The sequence below is a fragment of the Myxine glutinosa genome, chromosome 12 (genome assembly GCF_964187855.1).
Source record: "Myxine glutinosa chromosome 12, kmMyxGlut1.1, whole genome shotgun sequence".
Taxonomy (NCBI): Eukaryota; Metazoa; Chordata; class Myxini; order Myxiniformes; family Myxinidae; genus Myxine; species Myxine glutinosa.
The window spans coordinates 108,449,268-108,474,611 of NC_136272.1; the positions used below are offsets into that span (position 1 = coordinate 108,449,268).

Below are 25,344 nucleotides of genomic sequence, written 5' to 3' on the forward strand. Positions count from 1 at the left end.
CTCTGCAACACTGGTTTCAGTTTCAATTTAGAAAACAATATGGCAGAATTTGGAGTTATGCAATGGGGCATCTATAGATGGCACCACCACAAAGTCTGACTCATTCATAACTGGCTGGGAGGTGGTGGCTCAACTTACCCCTATGCTCAACTTGCCCCGCGTTCCCCTACTGGGCAACATCGGTTACCCCTGCTAGTGGGGGATAGATTTGCCCCAATTTGTAAGCATACCTTGTTTGTAAAGACTATTATAGTAGCCAATCTATTTGGATTATAAGTTGTGTGGTATACTCGATTTGGGATGTCGTTGAACTCTGAAACTCTGAACTAATGGGATGTTGTTGTTGTTTCAGGGGCTCCAGTTGATGACGGTATGGAAAATATTTAATTTATTTTTAATACTTATGCATTCCAGTGTGTTTTCTCTTTTTTTCACTTCAATATCATTGTTGTATATTTTAAAAAATGTGCTTGATCTTTATGACTGTGAAATTGTGTTTCAGATTTTTCTGATTCGGATCTCTTTGATTTGGATGACCGTAAGTTTTGCTTGCAAAGTTGTAAGACCACCCGTGTTTAGGTTAAGTGGGGGTATCCTTTAAAGGATATTAATGATACAGTGGGGGCTGGGGGGGGGCTGGTGTGGGGGCCGGAACTGCTATTCATAACCATCATAAGTCACACTGGGCCCATAATTCTCATCATGCAGGTCCTGCTTATGAAGTGTTTATAAAATGCACAGAAAGATGAGTTGATTAGGGAATTCATATTGTTGTTGCAGCTTGATCTTCATTTTTTAGCTCACCTGGAACGAAGTTCAGGGGAGCTTATGCGATTGCGCGTCGTCCATCCGTCAGTCCGTCCGTAAACACTTGCAACTTCTTCTCCGAAACTGCTTAAGGGATTGTGACCAATCTTGGCACAAATTATCTTTGTTTTGTTTTGACTAAAGTTTGTTCACGGCATTAACAATGTTGGTGTTTAAGGGGGTTTACCGGGGGTCAAAGTGGATCCACGTTTGACCCCCCAAAATAGGAATTTGCTTTTTCCTCTGAAACTACACTCACTATTTCGATGAAGCTTCACCACAACCTTCACCACCTGTGATGTACCGAACATTGTTCACGGCACTAAGAAAATCGAAGTCTAAAGGCGTTTACGGGGGTCAAATTAGGTCAAGGTTTGACCCCCCCAACATAGGTATTTGTTTTCTTCTCAGAAACTACACACGCAATTTCGATGAAACTTCACCACAACCTTCACCACCCGTGATGTACCAATGTTTGTTCAAGGCATTAGAAAAATTGGGGTCTGAGGAGGTATACGGGGTTGGGGAATGGGGATTTTGGGGGTTGCCCCATAAAATAGGTATTTTTTTGTTTGTTTGTTTAAAGTCTTATGATTACGTTAGTATGATTCTACGTGCTGGCCTGTCTTCTAGCAACCATTTAAATTGGTTTAAAATACCTTTAGTCAGTGCAGTATACTGTTTATTCTACCAGGTGAGCGCCCAGTGGTATTGCCGATATTTTTAGATCGTAGTTGAGATACTTCGCTTTCATTTCGGTCAGATAATGGAATCTGTAATTTGAAATTCCCCAACAGAATATGCTTATGAAGGGCTAACGCATGAAACGTCAGCTTTTCTTTGCCCCTCATGGTGATATCATGTCTTTAAGTTAATAAAATATATCATTCTTATGAATGACAATGCTTTTGAATAACCCTGTACGCATTCAGTGCTTATTCTCATTTGGTGGAGCACCTCGTTTGATGCCGAGTTGTTGTTGCACGGTTCTTGTCTAAGGCCCCAATTTCTAACATTCATTGAACTTTTTTGTCATTGCTTTTGCAGCAAAACCTACCATATCCAAACCTCCTGTGAAAGAGAAAGACGGTAAGTGTCAGCAAATGCTGCACAATGACTTTGTTTGACGCTGAATTTGTGTGATAATGTGTGGTGAATAACTTGTGACCTTGTTCACTTTGATTTTCCTTTATGTTTTCTTATGTACAGTAAGTGCCATTTTTTTCTTTCCTGAATGACAGGCTTTGAAGACATCGATTTGCTCGATGGATTCGGCGACGACGATCCCATTCCAAGTAAGTTGGGTTCTCACCCAGCCTGCATTGTACGTGGACAGTTTTTGAGTCCTTGATTTTACTAGATTTGGGAAATTGTGTTGATAACAAATCTGTAATTATATACAGTGCCCTCCACAAGTATTGGAACAGTGTAGTCCAATTTGTTAATGTTTCTATATACTGAAGAAATTTGGATTTGAGATCAAAAGATGGATGTGAGGCAAAAGTACAGAAGGTCATCTTTTATTTCTTGGTATTTCTATTTATGTATGTTTTACCATTGTAGAACAACAACACTTTTTAACTCAACTGGACTACAGTCCAGTTGAGTTCATCACATACTGAACCCTCCGTCGTCGTCGTCGTCTTCGTCGTCTGTCGTCTGTCGTTCGTTAACTTTTCGACGTTAACACTCCAGCGTCCACAAATATCAACCGATTCTGATCAAACTTGACATGCAGCATCCTTACTCCAAGGACCAGGTTGGTATTACATTTCAGCCCGATCCGTTGAAAAATGGCGGATTTAGGCGACCATTTTGTTTTTGGTCATGAAAACTACGTTAACACTCTAGCGTCCACAAATATTAACAGATTTTGATCAAACTTAGAATGTCTAACCCTTACCACACAAGGTAGGTTGCTATTGCATTCCAACCCGATCCGTCACAAAATGGCCGCCATAGGCCGCCATATTGTTTCAGCTCCGAAACGACGTTAAGACTTTAACGTCCACAAATATTCATGGATTTTGATCAAACTTGGTGTGTGAGACTCTTACCACACAAGGTAGGTTGCTATCTTCAGTCAAATCTAGTACAGACAACTGACCAGTTGTCCAGTCAGTTCAGTTGAGTTCTGCTTCCCAGGAAGCTCTAATTCTGTTCAGTCTCCCCATTTTAGGTAAGCATAAGTGTTGGGTAGTGGTTTTCAAATGCTGGTAAATGCATTTGTTGGGAAATGCATTTGGGTTGTGGTTTTCTCGCAGTAGTTGAGTGACATGCAGCATTACCCAAATGCATTTATCAAATCTTGTCGCCAAATAAATTTATCTATATATAATATTGGTGACTTTGGAGCATTCATGCTACTTGCTCAACAATTTATTTGTGTGAAATAGCATTTGTTTTTATTTTTGGTCTTGCAGAAAAGACTCCAAAGCCAGTGAAACCCAATGCTCCTCCGGCATCTGGTAAGTTGCATTCTTGGTAATGTGCTTGGGTATATACCTACCTGCCCATGGTTGTGCCTTGCTGTGGGTGGAAATGCTTGTGGTTGTGTCCCACCGAGGGTGGGCAAGTGCTGGTGGTTGTATCCTACTGGTACACTACAGTGCATTCAGAAAGTATTTAGACCCCTTCACTTTTTTCACATTTTGTTGTGTTGCAGCCTTATGCTGAAATCGTTTAAATTAATTTTTTTTCCTCTTCAATCTGCACTCAATACCCCATAATGACAAAGAGAAAACAGGATTTTAAAAAGTTTTGCAAATTTATTAAAAAGAAAAAACGAAAATATCACATTGACATAAGTATTCAGACCTTTTTTTTTTTTTTTTTTTTTTTTTTTTTTTTTTTCTTCTTTCTTCTTGTATACAGAACCGAGGCTTGTGAAAGAGCTAACATTTATTTCACAAACAAATCAAACAGACAAACAAAATATATAAAAAGAGGGAGCGGTAGACAAGATGGGGAGAGAAGGGGGAAGCACACAAACACAACATTTGAGAGCAGGGACATCGGGAGATGTGTGGGAGGGAGAGGGCTTGGGGGGAGGAGGCATGGGAAGTGGGGGGGGGGGGGGATTTTGCTCAGGTGCCCCCCATTTCTCTTGATCATCTTTGAGATGTTTCTACACCTTGATTGGAGTCCACCTGTGGTAAATTCAATTGATTGGACATGATTTGGACAGGCACACACCTGTCTATTGTTATGTCGGGGGGTAAAGGAATATCTAGAGCCAGGTAGATCTGTATAGGTAACATGCTTCGACTGTCGCGATAGGGAATCTACCCTGTAATAAGTTCTATGTTAGTCCGGTTTGTCGGGATAAGCTGTATTGGTGTCCCCGCTATGAGGGAGCAGGGCGTGCTAAATAGTACAGGGATTATGGATAAAATTCCTTTGTTTGTCGTCCCCTCTCTCGTCAAACCTGTGTCCCTTTTGGCAACGCACTCATTTAAACACTTAGATAGGTCCTTAGTGCACTCATTAAATAATTCCCCTCCCTTACCACAACAATTTTGGAAAACGGGCAGAAAGCCAGGCCCGGGCACCGCCAATGGGGCCGCAACCAGCCACACCACCAGCTGGCCTAGCAATCAGCCTCGTGGCAGGATAGCCACGCCCAGGGAGCGGGTGATTGGTTGGAGCTGGAGGCACTCGACAAATGGGAGAAAGCGCGAACGTTCTAGAGGTCGCGAGACGAGGCTCTGGTTGGAGAAAGAAAGGCCTGACGTCACAGGGCGAGCAGTAAAACTGCCGGCTCGCCGGGATTGCGCTCTCTTCTCTGCTGGCCTGGGCTGATTCGTGTCCTTCCCTCCTCCCGTGCTCTTTCCGTTCCTGTCTCTTTGTGCCTCGTGTTGGAGATCGACCTCGTGTTGGAGATCGCTAGCCCTGTGTTGGACCTTTGGTGCTGTTGGTTCGTCGTGGTGCTCGGTGCTTTCGGTGCTGCGAGCGGATGGGAACTCGGGTGCGACTGGCGAGGGGCTTGCAGCGAGGCGCTCGGTGAGGCCTGACGGCGCGCGAACAGGCGCACACCAAGGCCTGTTTCCCGCCGACATCAAAGCCGCGGCGGGCTTGCGCGCTTGGAGCCGACGATTCCTTGACGACTGACAGATAAGCTCGCACCCAAGAACCACTACACGACGAGACTTTTCCTTTCGTAATTCATTTTCCTTTGTGGCATATTCGAAGTCTGTGTGTGGGATCCCAATTTAGGACTATTTATTTCATCGTCGCGTTCCATTGTTTTCGGGTTCCGTTTAATAAATCCTTATTTTTGTACATTTTACCCCGGATTCCCGTTTGAGTTCGTTCCCTCTCCAGATAAGCGCTTCCGCCTCTTCCTCTTCACTTCTTCCTCCCGCGTTTTATAGCCGAATCCGAGTTGGTCGTCGCCTCAATTAAAGCCGTTTGGTCATTCGCGAGCCCTGGTATTAACCGGAGGGTATTTGCACGACACTATATAAGGTCTCGCAGCTGACAATGCATATCAGAGCAAAAACCAAGCCATGAGGTCGAAGGAACTGCCTGCAGAGCTCAGAGACAGGATTGTGTCGAGGCACAGATCTGGGGAAGCCTACAAAAATATTTCTGCTGCATTGAAGGTTCCCAAGAGCACAGTGGCCTCCATAATTCTTAAATGGAAAAAGTTTGGAACAACCAGGACTCTTCCTAGAGCTGGCTGCCCGGCCAAACTGAGCAATCGAGGGAGAATGGCCTTGGTAAGAGAGGTGACCAAGAACCCGATGGTCACTCTGGCTGAGCTCCAGAGATCCTGTGTGGAGATGGGAGAAACTTCCAGAAGGACAACCATCACTGCAACACCGCACCAATCTGGGCTTTATGGCAGAGTGGCCAGATGGAAGCCAAACAGTTCAATCTTGTTTTCATCAGACCACAGAATCTTGTTTCACACAGTCTGAGAGTCCTTTGTGTGCTTTTTTGCAAACTCCAAGCGGGTTTTCATGTGTCTTTCACTGAGGAGAGGGTTCCATCTGGCCACTCTGCCATAAAGCCCAGATCGGTGGAGTGTTGCAGTGATGGTTGCCCTTCTGGAAGTTACTCCCATATCCACACAGGATCTCGAGAGCTCAGCCAGAGTGACCATCGAGTTCTTGGTCACCTCTCTTACCAAGGCCCTTCTCCCCCGATTGCTCAGTTTGGCCGGACGGTCAGCTCTAGGAAGAGTTCTGGTTGTTCCAAAGTTCTTCCATTTAAGAATTATGGAGGCCACTGTGTTCTTGGAAACCTTCAATGCAGCAGAAATTTTTTGTTGGCTTCCCCAGATCTGTGCCTCGACACAATCCTGTCTCTGAGCTCTGCAGGGAGTTCCTTCGACCTCATGGCTTGGCTTTTGCTCTGATATGTATTGTCAGCTGTGAGACTTTATATAGACAGGTGTGTGCCTTTCCAAATCATGTCCAATCAATTGAATTTACCACAGGTGGACTCCAATCAAGGTGTAGAAACATCTCAAAGATGATCAAGAGAAATGGGAGGCACCTGAGCAAAATTTCAAGTGTCATAGCAAAGGGTCTGAATACTTATGTCAATGTGATATTTCAGTTTTTTCTTTTTAATAACTTTGCAAAACTTTCTAAAATTCTGTTTTCTCTTTGTCATTATGGGGTATTGAGTGTGGATTTATGAGGGAAAAAAATGAATTTAAACGATTTCAGCATAAGGCTGCAACATAACAAAATGTGAAAAATGGTGAAGGGGTCTGAATACTTTCTGAATGCACTGTATGTGTGCTACTGTCGGTGTTTTATCCCACTTTCTTCTTACCCTGCACGTGTGAAGCGAATAGCGGGGATAAGCTTACAGTTTTTAAGGACACAAACACAAAACTAATGTAACGTGTATGGTGGTGTAAAAGACGTTGCCTGAATGGCGGTAAACTTCCAAATTTTTATTTTTCCTAAAAAGTTTAAAATCCTCATTTTATTTTAATTGAATTATATACTTAACAACTGTACAACACAAATCCCCTTTTGACGCTTTCAACAACCTTTCGTTTAGCAGTACTTGGACAGAATATCACGGGATTTTACACCATCTCGACAAATAAAATTGGTTTCTCACCGACCGTGCCCATGTCCTTTTTTTCTCTCAAGACTGCGTGGGGTAAGCTGTTCCATGAACTCTCTAGTTACAATCTGTGTCTTTTCAGATATCGGAGATGACGATCTTGCAGGCATTGGTGGTCCAGGTAAACCTGGATCTCGTGGAAGAGGTGAATATGGTCCAAATGAACTGTAATCCTCAATATATATAAAAAAAGAAGCTGGATACAATATGAGGAATGTCATGTTATGGACACATTAGTATCAATCATGTATGTAAGAGTGTAAGATTTATGTCCTTGTTTCCAATTTTGTCATTCCAGGGTGGCATTATATGTAACAGATGTTGTGCACACATCATGGCTGTGGTATTTGCCACGTGTTCACTGTTTTTTCTTTGTTTGTTTTGTATACCAAGTCGAGTAAAAGAGCTAACACATAGAACATAACATAAAGGGAGCTGGTGATAAAAGGGGAGTGGATGGGGTGAGGCAGGGGGAGGGGGGGGGGGCGGCGGGTGGGAGAGTGAAGCACAACAACAGTAGAGAACAGGAACATCAGCAGATCTGTGGAAGGGAGAGGGTTGGGGCAGGGTACATGGTATAAATCAAGTGAGGATCTACATCCATTGCTGAGATAGCAGAAGCAGCATGTCCAGAGTAGAATGACCTGGTCTAAATCCAAATTGCTGATCCGAGATCAAGCCATTGGAGAAGAGGAAGGATTTGATGTCAGAAGCGATGATCAATGCTCTCTTGATTTATTCCTTCCTGTTTCTATATTTATCTCTGTGATGGCTCACTTGATTTTTACTCGTTTTACTGTTTGTGCGTGGTCTATCTTCTAAATGCTGAGCGTCACATGGGGAAGCATCTCATACCTTTTTGTCCCCTACCCCTTCGACAAGGTCTGAGATGGGAGATATTAAAATGAGATCCGACCGACCGATCATCTGTCCATGGACATTTGTGTATGCGATATTTCAAAAACCGTTGAACATTTACCTTTCCTATTGCAGATATCTATTCCCCATGACATTATCTCAATCTGATTAGATCATGGCTGTGATTGGCTGAATTATGTTGCCATGGCAACCATCTTGGTTGAAAAACGTTCAAAATTTATCTTTCATATCACACAGGTATATTTTTCTCATACAACCCAGAAGGTGGGGGACCTGAAGTATCAGCTCATTTTAAAGTGTGTTTGGTTTAATTCCGCCAGATCAGAATCATATTTCTGAACTCCCAGACTCGGAAAGCAGGATATTATGCTACCAAGGATGATAAGACTTTACACCAACATGCTTGAATTTGAACCTCTCCTTTCTTATGCAGCACAAGGCTGTGGGTACATTATATGGGAAATTGGAATAGTTTTTCCGGGCTTTTACTAAGTACTTCAAAAAGAGGTAAGCAAGCGTATGCTGGGACCTGGCTCTTGTAAAAGTGGTGCTTACCTTTCACTTCAGAGTTATTTAAGGTAATAAATAAATAAAAAGTCTGGAATCTGGCATGTCCGAAGAATTCCTTGAAACCTCCTGTATCTGCAAAGTCCAAGACAGATGTTAATATTTAAGACCCCCCAAGCCGCTCTGTCGCAGTTGGGTTCTTGTTTCTCCATTTCTGCTGATGCTGTTTGTCATGTGCATCGTGTTTCTGTAACACGGACTTCGATTGGAATGTGCACTACAACCGTTTCGAGGAAAACAATTCCAGCTCTGTTGCCCGACATATTTATATTGAAAGGTCGTGATGCAAAAATTGATGTATGGATTTTTTTTGCCTTGCATTAAAAAGAAAGATCTGTAACATCATTATGATTGGCCAAACGTTTAAGGTGCTCATACCAAAATGAAAGGGTACAAATGGGCAGGAGAAGAGGGGAGAGGAGAGGAGACGAAGGGAGGAGAGGAGACAGAGTCCTGAAAGTAAAAGGGTTGGGTTAGAGGAGGTTAATGGGGGTAAAAAAATATTGGGTGGGGATGGGGGGGTGGGGGGGGGTGGCATTAAATGATGGTGCACAACCCACTTGAAGGGTTGACTGTCATGGGAAGAGTGAGATAGAATATTCTAGAAGTCAGTTCCACAGATTGGAGAAAAGATGAACAAAAGAGATTCCGTTTTGAATGTCTAACATAATAATTACCTACGCCACCGAAGGTGGACAGAGGTTACATTTTGACGTATGTCTGTCTGTCTGAGCATGATGTGCATCACAAATGTATTCTGTTTACCTGTCCTTATTTTCCAAAATTATACAGGACATGGAAACATTTTTTTCTCTATCATGGGAAAGATGAAGCATTTCACTGTCCATCACTTTGTATTCAAATCCATCACTCGTGCAGAAAAATGATTCAAAAGGAAACGCTGGAAATAGTTACATGGGGACACGGAGCTTGATTCTGGCTTGAACCGGTTATGGCGTATGGGCCTTTCGTACTTGCTAGTGTCCATGAGGCACATGTTTGTGGTTTTGTTCTACGTCCCTGCATGTCTGCCTGTTCCATCCGGGAGAATCCCGTCGAAACACCTCTCTCATCCCTTGCGTGCGACATCTTTACTCCAATGAGATCTCACCTGGATGCCAGGGCGTGTTGTATTTTACGTGCTGTGCCAGTACACCATGACCTTTCAACTATTGTGCTTGGCTGCATGGAATTCCTAAGTCTTCCTTAGAATTCCTGCATGGAATGGAATATTGGAACTCAGTATCGCATCTGACAAACATTCTATTGAACTTGGAGAGATTGCTCACCTAAGCTCTCCTCACAGTGTAGGCGATCCATCAAATATGTGTTGCTTGTTGAATTGAACCTGATTTGTAAAATGATTGGTTGAACTCCATATGGCTCTTGCAAATAATGGTGATTTCCTCCCCTACCCCCCCCCCACCCCCCCAACTCTCACCCTCCATTATTAAAAGGAAGCTATAGTTTGCTCGTAGTCCGTAATTATTTTCCTCTTCATCCAACATCATTCTCCTTGCTGTTTTCCTGATAAAAGTTTTTACTTGAGCATTGGCTCTTTTATGCTCAACACCATCTTCGGCTTACAATTTTAAATGCTGACAATATTTTTTGGTGTGTTCTTGTAGCCTTGTGTAACCTACTCGTTGATAAGCGTTTTTGGTGCATTATTGTGGTTTTAACTCATAAACTCTTTACCTCCTCCAGGTGTGGCACCACCAGCAAGTGATGTAGAGGGTGACGGTAAGTCTAAAGTTTGAGGGTTTTTGAGGACATGTGCAATATTTCCCTCAAATAAATCCCCCGGGGCAGTTATTGGCCTCAAGTTAAAAAAAAATCACTGTCAAACAACTTGTACCTTTCTAATATGTGTATCTACTATCAAAAGGAGCAGCGTCCGTATCTCAATCACACCGTATTCTAAAGTGTGCTTGCCGTCATATAATAAAAACGTTGGAAAGCTAATAAATCGATTAACTTGGAACAAAAAAACAACTAGAAACCATCTGAAAATACAAAGGCCGTCCGTTTGTTTTCAGACGTCTTCTTCTTCTTCTTTTTCTTCTTCTTCTTCCATTTTCTCAAAATAACGAAAACAGTTTTTTTAAAAACAAAATGAAAATTGGTTATGTTATCCAGCCTTGACCTTTGACCTAGTGATCTAAAAAAAAATAACAATCGATACCTACCTTTTGACTTGTGAATCAATTCAGTGACCCGATATGCAAATTCTTAAAATTTCAGGTCAATTGGGTGAAAATGGGTGATTTTATGCAACTGACATTACCTTTTGATCTAAAAAAAAACAATCGGCTTTTAGCTTTTAATTGGTGAACCAATTCAGTGACTCAATATGCAAATTCTTTAAATTTCAGGTCAATCAGGTGAAAATGGACGATTTTGTGTGATGCTGATCTTTGACCAAATTATTAATTTGCCTTCTCCATATTATCATAATAAACCTTGACAAAACTCAAATGTTAAATTGAAATTTCAGGTCAATTAGATTGAAGGAACTGCGCTCCAACGCGAGTCGAAAGAATTGACGCGACCAAAGACGGAATTCGTCCGAGTTGCTTTATTGAAACAAAACAGCTCAGGTATTCTGACAAGCCCGTTTATCGGGCAGCAATATATATACACATTTATGTCGGGAAGTTTGCCCGGCAAAAGCTATACCGGGCATGCCCGGGTGTCAAGGGCGAGCCTTGGAAAGGCGAGTCTGGACCTGCCCGGGCGTGTTTGGCTGCGGCCTGGCAAGTCGAGGCTGGGCGTGCTCGGGCGCTCTGGACGAGCACTGGAAAAGCGAGAGCGGGCATGCCCGGACGCTCTGGGCGAGCCCTGGAAAGGCGATAGCGGGCATGCCCGGACGCTCTGGGCGAGCCCTGGAAAGGCGATAGCGGGCATGCCCGGACGCTCTGGGCGAGCCCTGGAAAGGCGATAGCGGGCATGCCCGGACGCTCTGGGCGAGCCCTGAAAAGGCGATAGCGGGCATGCCCGGACGCTCTGGGCGAGCCCTGGAAAGGCGAGAGCGGGCATGCCCGGGAAAGACGAGACCGGGCGTGCCCGGGAGGTTCGGGCGTGCCCGGGAACAGTGAGTCCGGGCATGCCCGGGAGAGGCGCGTCTGGCCGTGTTCTGGCCGGTGCAAGGCGATTGTGTGCATCCAGCGGTAACCGCTACACACGCCCCTCCAGAATCGACCTGCACCGGCAGGGTCAATTTAAGGGGCGTCCGGATGACCCGGCCGAAGCGACCCCTGGAGGGTCGTGGGGAGGGGTCCGACGTGGTGGTGGGTGGTCGAGCGGGGGGAACTGTGGACGGGGGGCGGCCTCGCCGCGGAGGAAGGGCCAACCGTGGTGGTCGGTCGACGTCCATGTGCGCCGGTTTGAGGCGGTCCACAGAAATCCGGTCCGGCCGGCCGCCGAAGTCGACGATGAAAGACTTGTCGCCCCGTCGCAGGACCCGGAAGGGCCCGTCGTACGGCGGCCGGAGTGGCACCCGGTGCGCGTCATGACGCACAAAGACGTACTCCGCTGTGCGAAGCGCCGGGGGGACGTAGGACTGGGGGCCACCGTGGCGGGACGTCGGCACGGGGGCAAATCGTCGGGCGGCCTCCTGGAGGTCCGAGCGCTGGCGAGCGGCGGACCAGGGACTGGTAGCGTCGGGCACGAATTCGCCCGGGACGCGGAGCGGCTGGCCGTAGACGAGTTCGGCGGCGGATGCCTGGAGGTCTTCCTTGGGGGCCGTGCGAAGGCCCAAAAGGACCCACGGCAGCCGGTCGGCCCAACCGTCGTCCTGAAGGCCGGCCATGAGTGCGGCCTTCATGGAGCGGTGAAACCACTCGCACAACCCGTTGGCTTGGGGGTGGTAGGCCGTGGTGCGGTGCAGCGTGACCCCCAACGAACGGGCGACCGCGCCCCAAAGCTCAGACGTGAACTGTGGGCCGCGGTCGGACGAGATGTCCGCTGGTGCGCCGAAGCGCGCGACCCAGGTGGCGATGAACGCCTGCGCCACGTCGGCGGTGGTGGTGGAGGCGAGGGGCACGGCCTCCGGCCACCTGGTGGTCCTGTCCACCATGGTGAGCAGGTGGGTGAACCCCCGCGAGGGGGGCAGGGGACCCACCAGGTCCACGTGGATGTGGTCGAAACGCCGTTCAGGCACAGCGAAAGGTGCCAGCGGGGCCTGGGTGTGGCAGTGGACCTTGACCCGCTGGCAGGCCGTGCAGGCGTTGGCCCAGTCGCGGATGTTTCGTCGAAGGCCGTGCCAGACGAAACGCGCCGACACCAGCTTCTGAGAAGCTTTCCGGCCCGGGTGAGAAAGGCCGTGGATGGAGGCGAAGATGCGGCACTGCCAGGAAACGGGCACGATGGGGCGAGGCTGGCCCTGGGAGACGTCGCAGAGCAGGACGGTGCCCGCGAAGGGAATGTCGGCCAGGCGGAGGCCCGTGTCCGCCGCACGGAGTGCCTGCACCGAGGCGTCGGTGGTCTGGTCGGCCGCCATGAGCGCGAAGTCCACGCCGAGGTGGACCGCGTTCGCGCTGGCCCGAGAAAGACAGTCGGCCACGGCGTTGTCTTTGCCGGCGACGTGCCGGATGTCCGTGGTGAACTTCGACCCTGCGGAGAGGTGGCGCTGCTGGCGGGCCGACCACGGCTCCGTGACCTTAGCCATTGCGTAGACCAACGGCTTGTGGTCGACGAAAGCCGTGAACGGGCGGCCCTCCAGGAGGTGTCGGAAATGGCGAACGGCCAGGAATAGCCCGAGCAGCTCGCGGTCGAACGTGCTGTAGTTTAACTCGTTCGGCCGGAGTTGCCGGCTGAAAAAAGCGAGTGGCTGCCAAACCCCGTCCACCCATTGCTCATGGACGGCGCCCACCGCGTAGTTGGAGGCGTCCGTAGTGAGGGCGATGGGCGCGTTGAGCACCGGGTGAGCCAGCAGCGTTGCGTCGGCGAGGGCCCGTTTGGCGCTGGCGAAGGCCGCGTCCATGGCCGCGGACCAAACAATGTCATGCTTGGCCGGCTTGCCCCGGAGGGCCTCGTAAAGGGGCCGCATGAGCTGAGCAGCGCGGGGCACGAATCGGTGATAAAAATTCACCATGCCGAGGAACTCTTGGAGGGCCTTGATGGAATGGGGACGCGGGAACGTGGTGATGGCCTCGACCTTGGTCGGCAGCGGCACGGCCCCGGTCTTGGTGATGCGGTGGCCCAAAAAGTCAACGGTCGTCGCGCCGAAGTGGCATTTGACCGGGTTGACAATTAAGCCGTGCTCGCTGAGGCGACCGAACAGTGTTCGGAGGTGGAGGAGGTGCTCGGCGCGGGACGTGCTGGCGACGAGGATATCGTCCAGATAGACGAAAAGAAACGGCAGGTCGCGCAGCACGCCGTCCATCAAGCGCTGGAACGCCTGGGCCGCGTTCTTGAGGCCAAACGGCATCCGCAAAAATTCGAACAGGCCGAACGGCGTGATGACAGCCGTCTTCGGGACGTCGGCCGCCCGGACAGGTACCTGGTGGTAGCCCCGTATCAGGTCAATTTTCGAAAAGATGACCCGTCCCGCCAAACGGGCGGAAAAGTCCTGAATATGCGGGATCGGGTACCTGTCGGGGGTGGTAGCGTCGTTGAGACGGCGGTAGTTGCCACACGGGCGCCATCCACCCCCCGGCTTTGGCACGATGTGCAGTGGCGAGGCCCACGCGCTATCGGAGCGCCGCACGATGCCGAGGTGCTCCAACGCGTCGAACTCGGCCTTCGCCACGGCGAGCTTGGCCGGGTCGAGGCGGCGGGCCCTGGCGTAGACCGGCGGGCCCGTAGTGGGTATGTGGTGCTCGATCCCGTGCCGCACCGCGACGGCCGAAAACGTCGGCCGCGTGAGGGCCGGGAATTCCGCGAGCAGGCGAGCGAACTCGTTCGCTGCCGGGAGGGCGCACGCCAGTTCGGTCGGCGCGGAGCTGCTCATCGTGCACGCCAGGGAGCTGAAGGTCTCGGCGTTGACGTTGACAAGGCGACGACGTTTGACGTCGACCAGCAGCCCGTGCGCGCAGAGGAAGTCGGCGCCCAGCAAAGCCATGGGGACGCAGGCGGTCACAAAAGTCCATTGAAAACGCTGGCTGCCGAAGCAGAGGGTGACGACGCGTGGGCCGAAAGTGCGTATGGCCGAGCCATTAGCAGCGACCAAAGAGGGGCCGCAAACGGCGTCCCGCCTGTCCTGCTCGGAGGCGGGTATGACGCTCAGTTGGGCGCCGGTGTCACACAGGAAACGCCGCCCAGACGCTTTGTCCCGAATAAACAGCAAGTTGCCCGAGTGGCCGGCGCTCATGGCTGGGAATGAACGCCGGCCCGGCCGTTTCCCGACCTGCCGAAAGTGCACGGGGGCCGGCACGTCCGAGCCTTGTGTCCGAACCTGGCGTGGTAATAACACCACGCCCGGTCAGGTGGAGGCCCCGGCCGTCGTGTCGGAAGCGGGCGGTGCGGCGTGGCGGCCGCCAGTTGCACCGGCAGTTCGGCCTCCAACCGCGCAGGGCGCTCGGGCGTCGTGGGCGTCGCCTCGGACGGCGGCGGGCTCCAGGTAACTGCGCTGATGTGCTGGCCCGCCGAGGAGATCTTATCGGCTTCCCTGGCGAGGGCGCGGGAATCCGTGCTCAACGTGCCAGCCAGGGCGAGGCGTACCGGGTGAGGCAGCTGGCGAAGGAACAGCTCGCGGAACAGAAAATCCGGAGAGTGCTCACCGAGCAACGAGAGCATATAGTCCATGCGCTTGGACGGGCGCGTGTCGCCGAGCTCGGGCAGAGCGAGCAGGCGCCGTGCGCGTGCTGCCGGTGAGAGGGCGAAAGCGTCGAGGAGGAGTGTCTTCAGCGCGTCGTATTTGTCAGCAGCCGGCGGGTGCTCGAGGAGGCTCAAGGCGCGGGCCGCGGTGGCGGAACCGAGCGCCGCCACAACATGGTGGAAGCGGGTGTCGTCCGCGGTGATGCCTCGCAGGGCGAACTGAGAGTCCGCCTGAGCGAACCAAACAGCCGCGTGAGCCTCCCAGAAGGTAGGCAGTTTAAGCGTCACTGCCGTATCCATGTCGGTAGGTCACCAATGAAGGAACTGCGCTCCAACGCGAGTCGAAAGAATTGACGCGACCAAAGACGGAATTCGTCCGAGTTGCTTTATTGAAACAAAACAGCTCAGGTTTTCTGACAAGCCCGTTTATCGGGCAGCAATATATATACACATTTATGTCGGGAAGTTTGCCCGGCAAAAGCTATACCGGGCATGCCCGGGTGTCAAGGGCGAGCCTTGGAAAGGCGAGTCTGGACCTGCCCGGGCGTGTTTGGCTGCGGCCTGGCAAGTCGAGGCTGGGCGTGCCCGGGCGCTCTGGACGAGCACTGGAAAAGCGAGAGCGGGCATGCCCGGACGCTCTGGGCGAGCCCTGGAAAGGCGATAGCGGGCATGCCCGGCCGCTCTGGGCGAGCCCTGGAAAGGCGATAGCGGGCATGCCCGGACGCTCTGGGCGAGCCCTGAAAAGGCGATAGCGGGCATGCCCGGACGCTCTGGGCGAGCCCTGGAAAGGCGAGAGCGGGCATGCCCGGGAAAGACGAGACCGGGCGTGCCCGGGAGGTTCGGGCGTGCCCGGGAACAGTGAGTCCGGGCATGCCCGGGAGAGGCGCGTCTGGCCGTGTTCTGGCCGGTGCAAGGCGATTGTGTGCATCCAGCGGTAACCGCTACAAGATGATGATTGATGATTTTTGTTTTCGCTGACCTTTAACCTTTTGACCTTTTGATAAAATTATTAATTTGCCTTTTCTGTGTTATCATAATAATGTTTTGTTGAAAATTTGATGTCAAATGGTTTTTAAAAAGACCCATCTCCCGCTGCACAGTTAGTCGTATATAAAATGTGTGAATGTAAGAGATCGATTTGCAGGAAGAGTCAGTTGAAAGTGCCGTGACTGGTGTGCCAATGTATCATAGTGATGACTTAATTTACTTCATGCAATGTGGTGTGCATAAGTATGCAAATGTGAAAAATTACTTAATTGTGTGAAGAAAGATGGAAGTTCGCAAAAAATCCTAAAATTAAAAACCACCCCAAACACATACAGTGTGCCCCCCCTCCATACAGGATACCTGATATCCATACACATACAGGATAAGCTCCCCTCCCAAAATGTTTTTTGTATACCAAGGAAGAGCTAGAACACAGAATGGATCAGGATGCAACAGAACAAAAGGAACAGTAGAAAGACGGGGGAAACACCAACATCAGGGTTGAAGGACAAAATAGAGGGAGAGACTTGGACGAATGAGGGGTATGGGGGCATGCACGCATTGGGGGATGGGAGAAGGTGTGAGGAATAAAGTGGGTGGAAAATATCGTGGTTTGGGATGGTGGTGAACAACTGTCTTGAAGAATTGAAGGGAGGAATGAAAGTGAAGACAATGTGGAAGTTGGTGGGAAGTTCATCCACAGGTGGGACAAATGAGAGCAGATGAGTAATGATTCTGGATTTTGGGAGATTCACTAGAAGAGGGCTGTTGACGGGATCACATGTGTCCTGCAGAATTTTGGGTGTGGTGTGAGACAGAGCATGGAAAGAGCAGAGGGACAAGACCAGAAAGGAGGTGGTAGAAGACAGGGAGACCCATAACCTGTCTGCAATGGGGAAGTAATGAACCCAGCAACTCAGCTTCAGAGCAGGAGATTCTTATGATCTTGGAGGCCTTGTTTTCCATGGCATAAAGTTGTGCAAAGTGTGAGGCAGGGGTGCCACCCTTGAGGGGAGAGCAATACTCCATCAAGCTGCGGCTGAAGGCCTTGCAGATCGATAGGAGTTGAGTTGTGCCAAGGAAGGACTTTGCATGACGGAGAATGCCCAGTCGATGACTGGCTTGGAAGGCCAACTTTTAAATGTGGTTTGTCGAGCAAGGTGGGGTGCCAGACTGTATCAAAAGCTCGAGATACTCGGTGTTCAAAAAGTATCCGACCTTTATTTTTCGTGCGTAAAAAAAAGAAGCTAGGGAGGCGTTGATTGGTGCACGTATGTAGGCGATCCTAATGCACACGCGTGAATTTTTTCACACCTGCAGAAGCTGTCATTCGACGGCAGACCGCCGATGAGTGAGGACATGTAAGTGAGCGCCGTCGGATTTTCGTTTTTGACAAAATGACGGAAAAACTTGAACAACGCTACTGCATCAAATTTTGTGTAAAGCTTGGCGATTCCCAAGTGGAAACGATCTGCAAGATTCAACACCGTTCATTCCATTATGAAGGAGGATTTGGGCTTCAGGAGAATCTCAGCGAAGTTCGTACCAAAGCTGCTAACGATTGAGCTGAAGCAACTCCGTTTGGAGATCGCACAGGACATGCTGGAGACTGTGAACAGCGATCCCAGCTTCCTCAACACAGTGATCACTGGCGATGAGTCCTGGGTTTATGGGTACGACCCAGAAACCAAGTTGCAGTTTTGATGCAAGTTTGATGAAACACAAAATTTGATGCAGTAGCGTTGTTCAAGTTTTTCCGTCATTTTGTCAAAAACGAAAATCCGACGGCGCTCACTTACATTTCCTCACTCATCGGCGGTCTGCCGTCGAATGACAGCTTCTTCAGGTGTGAAAAAATTCACGCGTGTGCATTAGGATCGCCTACATACGTGCACCAATCAACGCCTCCCTAGCTTCTTTTTTTTTACGCACGAAAAATAAAGGCCGGATACTTTTTGAACACACTACGTACATCGAGAGAGATGACCCTGATCTCATGTCTGACATCAAGGGCATCCATCCATTGTTCAGAGAGTAAGAGCAGCATATCTAGGGTGGAGAGCCCTGGTCTCAATCTGAGCTGGTGATCTGAGATGAGGACTTTGGAGAAAAGGAAGGATTTCTTATCAACTGTGATGATGGGTTGCATGACCTTGCTGATGATTGGAAATAAGCTAATTGGTCTGTAGTTAATGTAATGTCTTTGTTATAAAGATGCGGGAATAAAGATGGTGCTTGATCCTATCTGCGCGTCCGCATCTTTATAACGAAGACATTACAATTGGCGATGAGGATGGGATCAAGCGCCATCTTTATTCCAGGCAACGGCAAAACAGGCCTCACTCGGCCCCGCCCACAGCGGCCTCACTCAGCCATTACACGGCACTACAGTTAAGGGGATCGGTTTTTGTACCTTGTTTATGTAATGCGGTGATGTTGGCAGATGTCCAAGCATATGGAAGATGAAGAAGAGTAAAAAGAGCAGAAAGAGGATGCACAAGAGCAGCAGAGCAGATGTTTAGGACACGTGAGCTGATGCCATCCAATCCAGTTGCAGAATCAGAGTCGTGGATTGCCAGAAACTTCTCCACTTTAAATGCAAAAGCAACAAAGTCCAGTAGTAGTTGAGTGGGTACAGAGCAAGGGGTTGGGGACACTATTTAGAAGCAAACACAGAATTGAGGAACTTGGCCTTCTCGCAAGCAGATTTGGCTGTAGTGACATTTGAAGAGAAGGAAGGGATGGAAGTAGAGCATTTTAACAAGGCTCCAGTAGATTTTAAAGGAGGGACACAAGTTTGAAAGTTCAATCTTGAGGTTGGAGGGATGTTGTTTTCTGGCTCTCCTGAGAGGGGACACACACTTGTTGCGGGTTTTGTGGAATGATCTGGGATTGCTTTCAGTTGGGTTTGCTTTTGAGGATGAGAACACAAGTTGTTTCAGAGTAACTGCCTTGCCACAGGGTAAGGTGTTCTATCAACTCTCTAGTTTGACTCTTTAACTACCATATGTAAAGTGAATTGAGTCCCCCTGGGGCTCACTTTAATTAGTTAATGGTTTCGTTAGTCCACACATCACCATAAACCTTATGTTTGATGCACAATGTCTGTCCGTGTGTGCAGACAATCCTCAGGCGACTCCTGGTACTGTGGCGGGAATCCTGGCTGCTTTGATCGGTGCTCTTTTTGCTGGTGCTTCGAGCTTCATTGCTTACCAGAAGAAGAAACTGTGCTTTAAACAACACGGTACGACAACTAACACGCATTTTAAAAAGCCGTTTTTACCTCCGCCACTGAAGGTGGACGAAGGCTATATTTTCACCCCTGTCTTTTGTCTGCTTGTGTCTATTTGTTTGTCTGTGAGCAGGATATCTCAAAAGGTTGTGGGTGGATTCAGATGATATTTGGTGGACAAGTTGGATGTGTGACAAGGATGAATTGATTCGATTTTGGTGAAGATGTGAATATGGATCTGGATACGATAATTATTTTGTTTTTCAAGTGCTTCTTCACGAATGAGAGATCGGGCCAAAAACGATATATAGCACGATATTTCAAAAGATTATCGACGGATTATGACAAAACCTGGTGAATGAGTTGGGTAGGTGACAACAAGCCAACTAGATTTTGGTTTATTTATTTATTTGGTTGCAGCCTGTGGCTGCTTGGTTGCATCACTTTCTGGGGGTGCAGCTGTGATGCTGATGCAATGCCACCTTATGAGCTAGCTGGTACTCATTTTGCCGACCTCGGAAGGTATGACAAGCTGAGTCGACCCGCCTGGTGTTAATTCAACGGCGCAACAGGCGCTTGAAGTCGAGACCTTAGAATCTTAAGCCAGCCACCTTATCCATTAGGCCAACACCAGGCTAGATTTAGGTTAAGATCCGGCCTATCAGTGGGATACAAAACGTAAACTGTTCAGCCTGGCAGATGTATGCTCTCTACCGCATGCCGTTATAGTTGCACATGCTTCCTTTTTAGCTTTTTAGCCTTTTTTAATGTATTTCCGGGGAGCTTATGTGATGGCGCGTTGTCGGTCAATCAGTCCGTCAAGTTCGTCAGTCCGTAAACACTTGCAACTTCTCCAAATTACTGATGAGATTGTGACCAAACTTGGCAGAAATGATATTTGGTATGTTGCAACTAAAGTTTGTTCACGGCATGAAAAAAATCGGGCCCTAAAGGGATGTATGGGGGGGGCGAGAGGGGGAAGGGGAGGGGGCGAGAGGGGGAAGGGGTGGGGGCGAGAGGGGGAAGGGGAGGGGATGGTTGCCTCCCAAAATAGGTATTTTTTTGTTTGTTTAAAGTCTTATGGTTATGTTAGTATGCTGCCCTTACATGCTGCCCTGTCTCCTAGCAACCATTGAAATTGGTTTAAAATACCTTTATTTGGTGTAGTATACTGCTTTATTCTACCAGGTGAGCGCCCAGGTGTATTGCACCTATATTTTTTTTAGGTTACTCTGAGAATATTGTACCCAATGATTGATTGCTTTCTTGCTGTTGGTGACATTGCAGACAACCAGGAAGGAGGCGGTGCCCAGCAACAGGGTGATGAACCTCAGAGTAAGTACATGGCACCCATACTGGTCCTGTAATTTTCCTGTAATACTTTTGAACAGATGATTGCATCGCCATTAATTTCAAGTGGATTGTTCTGCCTTTCCCTTCCCTCAATTGCGTTCGCTTAGTAAGTTTCTCTTTCCTTTTCGTTTTCCACTTTCACATTATTTCCTGCAACCTTTGCATCTTTGCTTTGCCCGTCTGAATCTCTCAATCGGTTGTGCCGGTATATTGCTTCCACGTAATCTCCCCACCCTCTTTGTGCTGAAGTGTTCAGCTCGCTGCTGCAGAATGCTGGGCGATTCTTCAATTTCAATTCTCAGCAACAGCAGCCGGCCGCTCAGCAGTACGCTGAACCCCCGGGCAAGGCAGACAAGCCTGCAGAGACTCCGGGAGAGTTTGAATTACCGGACGAGCAGAAGGTGTAGTTTTGAGAAGAAGACTGGAAATCCGGCTTTTGTGTTTGTTGCTTGGACTGCCCTCGAAAAGTTTAGGATTAGATAATAATATTTTTTTATTTTATTTTTTTGTTTTGCTTGTCATTTTATTTTTCAGTGATGACTTGTGCTCATTCAGGAGAGATGTCGGTTAAAGTAGGTGGCAATATTTTCTGGCATCGTCAGGTGGTTTAATTGCCGCAAAGCTGGATTTTATCCCGGAATTGTATTTGTTAAATCGGGGTTCGAGTTGCACTAAAACCCTGCACATACAGACCCCATATACCTGAAAATGCTCATTTATTGACAAATATTAAACTGAAAGTAGCTTTTTGAAACAATTTTTTAAAACTGGCTCGAATGGAGAAAAAAATAGTTTATCCAAGTTATAAACACTGCAAAGATTAGTCGTGATCTGTAACTTGGTAATTTATTTTCTTAAGCGTTTGACTTTTGATATTTTTGGGGGAGAACTAGAAACAGGCATTGCATTTGAGAAACTGATAGGCTATCAATAACCTGGTAATATGTTTGGTATTATAAGGGCAGAAGAAGGACTTGGCCGTAAGGAGAATTTCAAGGTGGTGGCCAGCTTTGGAGGCCATCTTGGGGATGATCTGTCCGAGACGGGTTATAGCTGACAGTGAGGCCGAAGAGCTCCAGAGACAGTACCTCTTCCAAAGGCTGACCATATAAATAATTGACGGGATTTGCTAGCTCGTCCTAATAGAGGGTTGGAATATAGGTATTTTATTTCCTAAAATACATGTTGCACGTAGATGAGTAGTTGCTTATTTTTTCCAGAGCTGCAGAGGGATGTTGGAATACCTTGCCTGGTGGAGGTGTGTGATACCCCACAGTCCCACAAGGATTGGAGTTGTCTGCTGCAAAGTGAAGCATTGGGTTTTCTAGTGTCGAATACATCAAATCAACAACAAGACTGGTTCCAGAACACTCTACCGGCTTCTACATTTACAGCTTTGGAAAGTATTGTGTCCAAAGCAACCTGCTATTGGTGCACAGGAACCTTTGTAGCCAGTTGAGGACAGAACATTGGAAACAATTAGCTGGCAGTTTGCAAATCAGAGCGAGGCAACAAACAGCATTAAGTGCATGGGGGATGTCCAGTATGTGAGAGAGCCCTAAACCTTTTTGAGACAGAAAAAGCATCATGTCAAAGGTGGAATGGCCTGGGCAGACACTGGACAGAGATCAGAGTCAGGAAAAGAGGAATCTTGAAGTTAGATGCAATTATCATGCAATTTCATTTTTGGTTCACGAGTTATCAAGTGACCACTATATTCGTCATGGGTGTGTGTCTGTCTGTCTGTCCGCAGCATAACTACCCGATGATATCATCCGATCTTGATGAAACTTGGGTGGGAGGTTGATATCATGATCTAGTTGTGTCCTGCCTAGAGTGGGCGTATTGCGCCCATTGTGGGCAGAGCCACGCCCGAAAAAGTTGTCTTTTTAGGGGGTAATCTATTTCAAGCTACATCTTCTCCGAGGGGTTTGGTGGAATCTGACAGGGGGTTCGATATTTGGTTAGGCCAATGTCACGTGTCTAGCCCCACGGAGCGCGATTTTTCATTTTCTCCCCAAGGTCAAGGTCACAAGGTCACGAAATTTAGAAAAGTCGATTTTTGATGGTTTTATTACATTGTTCGCTTCCTGATAGGGTGAAATGTCGTACATGATCTTATATTATCACATACATCATGAAATACAAGTTTTCCAACAAATCTCAGAATCTTCGACCTTTGACCTTTGAAGGTCACAAAGGTCAAAGTTTCAAAGTTGTCGGACTCGAACCAAATTTTCGGTATTGTGTAGCTAACTAACCTCATAACTGATTATACATTATTTTCTATCTCATTTCAAGGTCAGTAACCTTCGTTTTGACATTTCCGGGCCTGGCCTGTCTGGGCCTGTTTTGGTTATAGTCCGTCCTTTGTCATTGAATACCGCTCGCTCGTGAACCATCGTCGTCTCCTGACTTGTCTTGTTTATGATGGGGAGAAGGCTGAATGGTTTCTAACTGAGAGTGATTTTTGGCAACATTCTTGTGATTGGGGTAGCGTTGGTGCTTTTCCATGATGCAGGAAAATGGCCCTCTAAAAATGACTGAAAAGAGCAGATGAAGCATTTTTGAGGATTTGGTGACTGACCACATCCGCAGTGGAAGAGTCAAGATGCAAGGAATTTTTCTACCTTGGCAAGAGCAAAGTTCACTCACTTGCAGTATTTTTTGAGGGGAGAGGTGTGGGATGGACATAGGAAGAGAGTAATTATGGACATTGTGGCCTTTTCTGCAACGACTGACTTAAGGCAGTCCGTCTCTGCATGAGCAGTGTTCACCGTGACCCATATTTCAAGAGTGAAGTAACATACTAGAAGCATTTTCCAGAAAGGGACTTGACCAAATTGCGCCACGTTTTTGTATATAGTTAAAGACTTGAGTTTTGACTTCAGGGTCTAATGCTTAATTCTGATACGTCTGATGACAAATAAACAATGATTTTGTCAGTGAATGTATGTAAATAAGTAAATAATAATAATTACTCTCTGCCACCAGTAGCCATGGGTTGGACCTTCATTAACCCAAACCAGCACTCCCCTCTCCCCCCCCCCCCCCACCCCCACTCTCCCCCCCACCCCCCCGCCCCACATAGGCACTAAGCAAACTTTGTGGCTTTACAAAACACTGCAGTCTCAAACAGGGAGACTATGAGTAAAGTAGGGAAGGAAGGAGGGAGAATTAATGAACAAGTGTACGTGATATATATATATATGTTGCATGCAAAGTGTCTCAGTAAAATGTGACAGGCTGTCATATTTCAGAAAACTAATGAAATGGCAGAGATGGGTGATGTTTGGTGCTACTAATACCTAACAGATGGCGTTAGCATGTGATTGAAAGATCGCATGTCATCAGTCAGCTGTTAATCTCAGGCAGTACAGAATGACAATATGGCAATGGCTGGCTTGTCCTTAGAGTAACTTAAGCTGATTTTGAAGTGCCATTGGGGTTGCAAGGCACAGGCCGATTCCCAAAAAAACAAATGTTGCACCACCGATTAGCAACAAGTGTCGTCTGCCACACAAACATATTGATTCTACCCTGCTGATCACCAGTTAGGAGGTGAGGTTGCAGTCAGGGAGAATAAATTAAACAAAAGGAGCAACACTGACCCTAAATTAAGAAAGGGGGTGGGGAGAGAGGAGGGGGAGTGAGAAAAGAGGAGGTGGGTGGCGTTGAGTGTGACGAGGAGAGGGAGGGAGGTGAGAGGGATTGAGGGTGAGGTGGAGAGGAGGGAAAGGGGAGGGGAAGAGGAGAGGGGAACTCTTTAAACTGACCATTGTCTGCAACACGTTTGTCTACAAACTAAATGCGGCTCAACCCCATGCATGCTGTGATTTTTCTTGTTTTCAGTGCTTGACTCATTGATTAATGTCAGCTTGTGCAATTTTCATCAACCCACAGAAACTCACACAACAGGAGTAATGGAAATTTTGATATTTAATCTGAACATTATGCTCCCACATTATGCTCCCACAAGTACACGTGTACGTACGCGCACACACGTATGCAGGTGGATACTTTGAGACCTCTTAGGTCTCCATTTCACCACCTGAAAATCACCCACATGTGGAGATAGCTGTGAACATCAACAAAAACTTACATATCCACACACACACATACTAAAGAAAACTCCAACTTTATTTTTCAACATCAATATATTTTTTCGTCTGAAACACGCTTTGGTACTCACTGATGAACCTCTGAAAGTTTGAGGAAGTTCCATTTCGCCATCTCTGAGAAAAATGGCGACACACAGACAGACAAAAGGCTCTCTTATCGTATATATACAGTCGGACCCCGCTATTCGCGGGTTCTGTGTAATCGCGGGTGATAAAATGCGACCTGTTTCTCTATTTGCGGAAAAGTGTCCCGCAAGTTTGCGGCTTTTTTTTTTCTATTCGCGGCCGTGTTCTGCGAAATTGCGGTTTTATTTTTCCATGGTGGTATGTTGTACTTCAAACAGTCTGCTCTATTCACTGTATCATTTGCCTTTGGCCATTTTCCATTTTTGCCCCACGGTTTTTTTTAACCTATTTGTGGCTGTGTTCTGTGAATTTGCAGTTTTTCCAGGGCGCAAAAATATATTTCACAAGCCGCGAGCTTGACGCATTTATAAAACCCATCTTTCACCAACCATGTATAGAGCAGCTGGACATACGCAAAAAAAG

General features: G+C 47.9%; 1 protein-coding gene across 1 annotated transcript in view; it reads left to right on the top strand.

Annotated features, from left to right (window-relative positions):
- Nucleotides 1–25,017, top strand: part of CD99 (CD99 molecule (Xg blood group)) — a 33,646-nt gene extending 8,629 nt beyond the window's left edge. The window contains exons 2-11 of the mRNA XM_068132320.2: nt 353–370; nt 503–538; nt 1,855–1,896; nt 2,049–2,102; nt 3,231–3,275; nt 6,980–7,042; nt 10,051–10,086; nt 19,211–19,333; nt 20,609–20,656; nt 20,924–25,017. Coding sequence (XP_067988421.2) covers nt 353–370; nt 503–538; nt 1,855–1,896; nt 2,049–2,102; nt 3,231–3,275; nt 6,980–7,042; nt 10,051–10,086; nt 19,211–19,333; nt 20,609–20,656; nt 20,924–21,081 — 623 coding nt within the window. The 3' untranslated portion in view covers nt 21,082–25,017. The remainder of the gene's footprint in view (nt 1–352; nt 371–502; nt 539–1,854; nt 1,897–2,048; nt 2,103–3,230; nt 3,276–6,979; nt 7,043–10,050; nt 10,087–19,210; nt 19,334–20,608; nt 20,657–20,923) is intronic.
- Nucleotides 25,018–25,344: the final 327 nt, after the last annotated feature.